We start from the raw sequence: 6896 nt of genomic DNA on the forward strand, positions 1-6896 counted from the left end.
ACAGGAAGTGCATGCTGATAAGAGCCTGATATGGATATCTCCTCAGAGGCCTTCAAGAGTCAGACATATTCAGAGGCAGATGTTGTTCAATGGCACAACTAGCCATTGAATTGATCATGGGGTTCTCAATAGAGGAGTTAGTGTGAAGACTGAAGGAGCTGAAGACTAAAGGAGCTGAAAGGATTTACGGCACAATACCAACCAACCACAGCTCCCAGGGTCTAAACCACCAGCCTGGGAGCACTTAGGGGGGGGATCCAGGGCTTCAGCTGAATATGTAAAAGTGGAGGGCCCTGCTGGGCATAGGTGGAAGAAGAGAACCTTGACCTCATGAAGGCTGGATGCCCCAGGGGGTGGGAATTTTGAGGGTGGGGAGGTGGGAGTGGGGGGGGTAGATAGAGGTTACATCCACAGAGAAGAAGGAGGAGGGGCGAGGGGATTGGGGGTTCCGAGGGGGTGGTGGGGGATGGGGTAAGGGGACAACATAGGAAATGTAAATAAATCATCCAATAATAATAAAAAAAAAAGAACCCTTTTATCCAGTCGTAACAATACAATGTATTTTTCCTCATACTATTACAATTGTATACTTAACATTTAGGCCCATGAACCATGTTGTCTTGACTTTTATGAGCCACATCCTTTCAGTTCCTTTCTGCCCTTGATGTTGACATTTGTTGTTAGTTTTGTTCATTCAACTTGAAATCTTGATTCTTGGTATAATGAGTGACTTTCATGTGAAATTCAAATGTTTCTGTATTGTATGGTCCTGGGTCATATGTAAGCCTTCTGTTTTAGCTGTCTTTATGTGATACCACTCAGCTAGGGAGAATGAAGGCAGATGACAACTTATATGAAGATGGAGTGGAAGGCCAGTTCCCCAAGCCTCCTTGGCACCAGAGCATGAAGGTCTCTGTGTTATTCTGGGTGAACCTAAAATATTCAGCCCCAAACTCGAGTTTGATCTGCAGAATCCAAATTGTGAAAGAACAAAACCATCTCACGCAAATTTTCCTCTGGCTTCAACATGCATACCATGCCATGCAGGCATGATAGATACCATTCGTCTACCACAGTTCTCTACAATGCATAAATGTTTTTTTCCACATGACTGTGTTAAGTAGCATGTGTGGTGGGTGACTCAGCACTGTCTAAGAGTCTCTGGCTTTCCTGTCTAAAGTCTTTAGGTGCTGGTTTGTGATTAGAGAAAGGAAGGAGTAACATTGTTTAGGAAATACCGGAGGAAGGATGTAAGAACAAGCATATGTGTAAGAGAAGCTTTCTGAAGACTTTTGATATAGATATAAAATATTCTTGGCAGTTTTTGATAGAAATATGCAATGTATTCTCTACATAAAATGGATACAAGCCACAAGACTATTGAATTTTAAAGTCAATTTGCCAAGAAAGTAAATCTTGGCCAATGATTTTTTTTATTATTCTTTTTTCACACATTAAGAGGTTTCATATTAACATTATTAAAGTATCTTAAAAGTAAAGAAAATCACATTTTAGTAGAAAAAGAGAAGTAAAATATTAGACATCTAATATTCTGGACAAGAACTTGAAGTTCAAAAATAGATTATATGAGCAAATGACAGTGGATTATTGGAGTGTTGACATTGGCAGTATATCATAAATGGACCAGAGATTATATGTCATAATTATGTTATTTGTACTCAGTCTAGCCTAGACACAATAGACATAGTTAATAGCTTGGATTTAAAGAGTTTATCTATGTACATAGATTATAACAGCCTATTAAAGGTCTATTTGCTGTTGAGGTTTTTTTTCTTGTTACTAAAATTATGATCTAGGATATGTAATTTTTCAAACTTAAAAGTATTTTAGTATTTATAGGATATAGTGAAACAAGTATTTAAGTATATTAATAATGTAGTTAATGAGTTAGAATAGTTTACATGCAATATAAAAACCCACAATGAAAAATTGATTGGAACTCTATCGACTAATTTGCATTTTAAGACAAAGCATGATACATTTTGCAGTATTAGCAACAGATAGGCTCTTATGTATTTATATAAGTTTGAACCACGCCCCCTCAATTCAGGCGTGTTTCCTACATGAAATCAATCTCAAAGTAGGAAAGAAAGCCACAGAGCACAGTCTTCTAGAACCAAAGCCACTGACATGCACATTCAAGCTTTGCCATTGGCCAGCTGTGAAACCAGATTATCTTCTCTTCGACAGTGTCTGCCTAACAAGCCTCTAATAAGGAACAAACTTGACAATGCAAAGTATAGTAACTTATACATAATGTCTTTCCACACATCATGGTGTTGGCAATACCTTTTAAAAAGTGTTTTATTGATATACAAAACAATAGAATGAATTTTGTATTTTTTTATAAAAAATATACCTTGAGTCATTATATTTACTTAGGAAACATTACAATGGGTAAGATAATGAACATGTCCACCAGTCAAAAGTCAGTTATGTTTCCTCTCCATCCCCTTTAATCATTCAGCTAGCTGAGATTGTTTTACGCTATCTAAATAAAAACCATGGTCACCTAAGAAGAAGCTCTACAAGTGCTGGTCCTTGGCAGCATTTTATCCTCGGCATTTGGTGGAGAGTGGCAGCAACAGTCAGGAGCAGGAACAGGGGGCACCTCAAATGTTATGATTCTCATTCAAGTCCCACGTAGCGGGACTCTTAGCCCTATGTATCTCTTCGGCATGCGTGACTAAGATGTCAGAGTTCCTCAACCCTTATCTGCATCCAGTGTTACAACTTCTGGGCTTGGAGTGCCTATGGCCCTCTGCTGTAAAGACTTGACAACTCTCTGGAACTTTTTCACTAACCGTAATGTACAGGTTCTCTTCCTTGGCTCTCAGTAGTCTTCTGTTCTCCATCAGCCTCGGCTGTCCGTTCTTTCTCTCCCTTTCTCTACTTCCACTACTCTTGCGTGTGCCTCCCTTGGCTGCATTCGTGACTTCTCTGGCTGTCTCTTACTGCTATAGCTTAACTTCACTGCTGCAGCTTTCACTGCACAAGAGCCAGCGACGGCCAGCCCTTTGCTAGTGCTGCTGCTGCTGCTGCTGCTGCTGCTGCTGCTGCTGCTGCTGCTGATAATGATGATGATGATGATGATGATGCTCAAAAGCTTCCTGGCTGAGGCTCTTCCTCTATTTCAGCAGCCACTGTAGCAGGCCCTTCTGCAGCTTTGTGTTGCCAGCTGCCTCTCCACTCTGCCTCTTCTTCGCCTCTCAGGGAGACAGCTGTTGGGCTGTTTCTGTAGCTCAGAGTGCTGGCTAGTGTTGTTGTTGTAGTTTGTTTTGTTTTGTTTTTTACACAGCAGGTCCCTGAGGTCACTGTGGCTAGGCTCCAAAAGAAAGTGGTCTCCCCCAGGCTTAGGTGACAATGGCCATAATGTCACCTAAAGTTCTCTGAGGCTTGTGATATCAAAATCACATTTGCAGTAAAACAACAATGACCTTTTCTTTATATTTTCTACTTCATGTGTGAATTCTTTTGCACCTTGACAGGATTGTATGTTGAGCCTGGGAGATAATTGTACTAGTCTGCGTTAGTTATTGGGTATCACTGTCCCAGAATACCTAACAAACAGTTTATAGGAGGAAAGATGGGTTTGAGTTCAGGATTTCAGAGTTATACAGGCTGTCATAATGGGGAAGGGTTCGCAAGGGGGCTCAGTCCATGGCAGTGGTGGCTGGCCACACCATGCTGAAATAAGAAACAGAGAGCAGAACTGGAACCAGAGAACAGGTCAGAGTCTACAAAGGCTTGCCTTTAGTAACCTGTTTCTACCTGCCAGACTCTGTTCCTAAAAGTTCCAGAGCCTCCCAAGGAAGGCCAGCCCTGGAAAAAGTCCAGAAGCCCAAGGGAAGGGACGTTCAAATCCAAACCATATCATAACCCATATGAATTATTTACTGATATGATTATTAAATATGAACTCATATGAAATATTAATTATATGCTGATTGAATGTTTACCTTAATGTACAGGGGCAACTGTTTGACATATCCTTGTGTCACAAGTGACTGCATGTGAAGAACCAACATGAATCTCGGATTTCTCTGACATAACCATTAAGTTGTATTCTTGGGATTCTTGTGGAAACTGGCAGAAAGACATTTGACTGAGCTAACTTAACTGCCTGAGCTGCAAAATCTACTTTTTGGTCATTTAGTCTCCATTTTTAATGTGATACCATAGTCTTTTCCACATACATTCAAACCAGACTCCCAATTAAAGTGGCTTCTGTGCGCATTCACTTAGCCAGCAGTTGCTTCTCCTGTTGTGCCTGCATTGCTTTATATCATTTCTCCGTTTAAAAGAAGGTACTTTGTTGAACAAATACAGTTGTATTAAAATGATAGTTTCGAGTTAAAGTGTATTAAAAATGCAAATTATAGGAATTTTATCACTCTTCAAATCTAAGGATGATGTGTGCGCTTTTCCTTTTTCATTTTTAAGCATTGGACTTCATAGGAGTCAGATGCATAATGCTCAAACACAAAGAGTGGCTATCAACTTAAAACCATTTCGTAAAGGGAGACTGAAGCCAACATTATGCATTGTATGGCTTCTTTTACCTGCTGGGTCAAAAACCCAGTGTGCTGATGAGTTGAAGGGGATCTTGTAAAATCAGAGAAGGAATGTGAAATTAGCAGAGATTAAGAAGAGAGCCCTGGGTAAATCTGGACCATAGCAACTTTGTAAAGTGTTCTCTTTGAGGGCAGTTTGTCTTAAGTTATTGGAGTTTTATTAAGTCTTTCCTTTAAAACATGAACTTTTTTTTTTCCTTAGGGGGAATTTGTTGCCTGTCTCCTTTCCCTATTACGACAAATGACAGATAGACATTATCAGCAACTTCTGAATAGTTTCAGTACTAAAGAGGAACTAAGGGTAAGTGATGCTTACATGGTTTTTTTCTCCTTTTACTTTCTCTTGTCCTGCATCACTGTTCTGAATGGTTCTTGGCAATTGCTTTACTTCTTCCCATTAAGTTCTCAGTTGTCTTAACCAGTCTTCTTTTCTCCATTGACTCTTGAGAATTCTTTCACTTAAATAAAGCTATTAGCTGTTATTTTGGAGAAAAGCATCAGATTTTAATCACATCTCATCAAAGAATGTAAACTAGAAACAGAAAAGTTTCCAAGGGAGCTCTTGGCTGAGAGGAAGATGTGGAACTGTGCTTGTACGTAACCTGCTGCTTGGGCTGCAGATAGAGCTCTTGCTCACCATTCAGATGGGATTAGGTTCACTCCTTCAGCACTGTAAAATTAATGAATGAATGAATGAATGAATGGAATGTCATTTTAATGCCCTGACATAGCACATTCTCATTAGTATCTATTTTTAACATTTATTAGAATCTGGATTTTTTTTTATATTTGTTTATGTGACTTTCTCAGCCTCCAGCCACTTAGGTTAAAATTCCTTGATGGAAAGATGGCTCAGTGGTTAAGAGCACTGCCTGTTCTTCCAGAGGCCCCGAGTTCAATTCCCAGCAACCACACGGTGGCTCACAACCATCTGTAATGGGGTCCAATGCCCTCTTCTGGTGTGTCTAAAGACAGCTACAGTATACTCATATACATTAAATAGATAAATAAATAAATAAATAAATAAATAAATATTTTTTAAATGCCTTGATGTTTAAAGCTCTGGTTGGTTCATTGCTCTGAGGTCACATCCCAAGGTATTTAAGCAATATATATTCACTGTGCGATAGAACATAAAGCCATGAGAAACAGCATCATAAATCATAAAGATCTGGCAGTGGATATGGGCATTATTTTAAAAGTGTGGATAGTTTTAAGAAAGAAGTTTTACTGGGTTGCCTCATCCAGCCTTGTTATGAGGGTTTGTGCCTAATCTTAGTGTGTCTTGTTATGCCATGTTTGGTTGATATCCCTAGGAGGCTTGCCCTTTTCTGAAGGGAAACAGAAGAGGAGTGGATCTGGGGGAGAAAGGAGGTAGTGGTGGGGCATGAGAGGTGGGAGGGGAAACTACAGAAGAGGATGTATTGTATGAGAGTACGATTTTTTAAAAATTCAAATACAAATGACACATAAACGAACAATTCTTGATTATGAGCTAAATAGATTTTGTAAAGGTTACAATGTAAATAAAACAACAAAGTTGAAATACAATAAAATAGAGAAAAGAAGGGAGAGATGTGATCACATTTGTCTGTTTGCACAACTGAAAATGAATTAGCCAAGGTTCCAATAGGAGACAGAACCATGGAAAAACTTTGATGTGGTAATCTAAGCTACTGTAATGGGAGTCAGAGTTAATTTCAGCTGTCAACTCGATACATCCCAGAGTCACCTAGGAAGAGGGAACCTCAGTTGAGGAAGTGGCTAGATCAGGTTGGCCTGTAGTCAATGTCTATGACATGTTTTTTAAGTTGTTACTTGGTGTAGAAGGGTCCAGCCCATAGTGAGTAGTGCTATCCCTAAGCAGATTGACCTGGGCTGTATGAGAAAGACTTCTGAACTAGCCACTGGGAGGAAGCCAGGAAAAATGTTATACTGTTGATCTTTGCTTCCGTTTCCTACCTTGAGTTCTTGCCTTCATTTCCCTCAGTGATAGACTATAACATGTAAACTAAAATAAGCCCCTATAGAAGAAAGCATACTGGGATAGCCTGAAATAAAGACAGTTATAGAAGCAGAGTCCTAATAAATTTGTGAATTTGAATTAACAGGGACTAGGGAAATAGCTGAGTTATTAAGAACACCTACAGCTCTTCCAAAGGACATGAGTTCAATTCCCAACAGCTACATCAGACTGCTCACAACTGTCTGTAACTACAGCTCACAGGAATCTGATTAATTTTTTTTTTTTTTTTTTTTTTTTTTTTTTTTTTTTTTTTTTTTTTTTTTTTTTTTTTTTTT

General features: G+C 39.2%; 1 protein-coding gene across 1 annotated transcript in view; it reads left to right on the plus strand.

The window, feature by feature from the left end:
- The window catches only part of Dock4 (dedicator of cytokinesis 4), a 411722-nt gene that overhangs the window by 312514 nt on the left and 92312 nt on the right, over positions 1-6896 (plus strand). Inside the window, exon 26 of the mRNA XM_028768807.1 lies at positions 4798-4896. Within this exon, the coding sequence (XP_028624640.1) occupies positions 4798-4896 (99 nt within the window). The remainder of the gene's footprint in view (positions 1-4797; positions 4897-6896) is intronic.

The sequence above is a fragment of the Grammomys surdaster genome, unplaced genomic scaffold, assembly GCF_004785775.1.
Source record: "Grammomys surdaster isolate TR1022 unplaced genomic scaffold, NIH_TR_1.0 188, whole genome shotgun sequence".
Classification (NCBI taxonomy): domain Eukaryota; kingdom Metazoa; phylum Chordata; class Mammalia; order Rodentia; family Muridae; genus Grammomys; species Grammomys surdaster.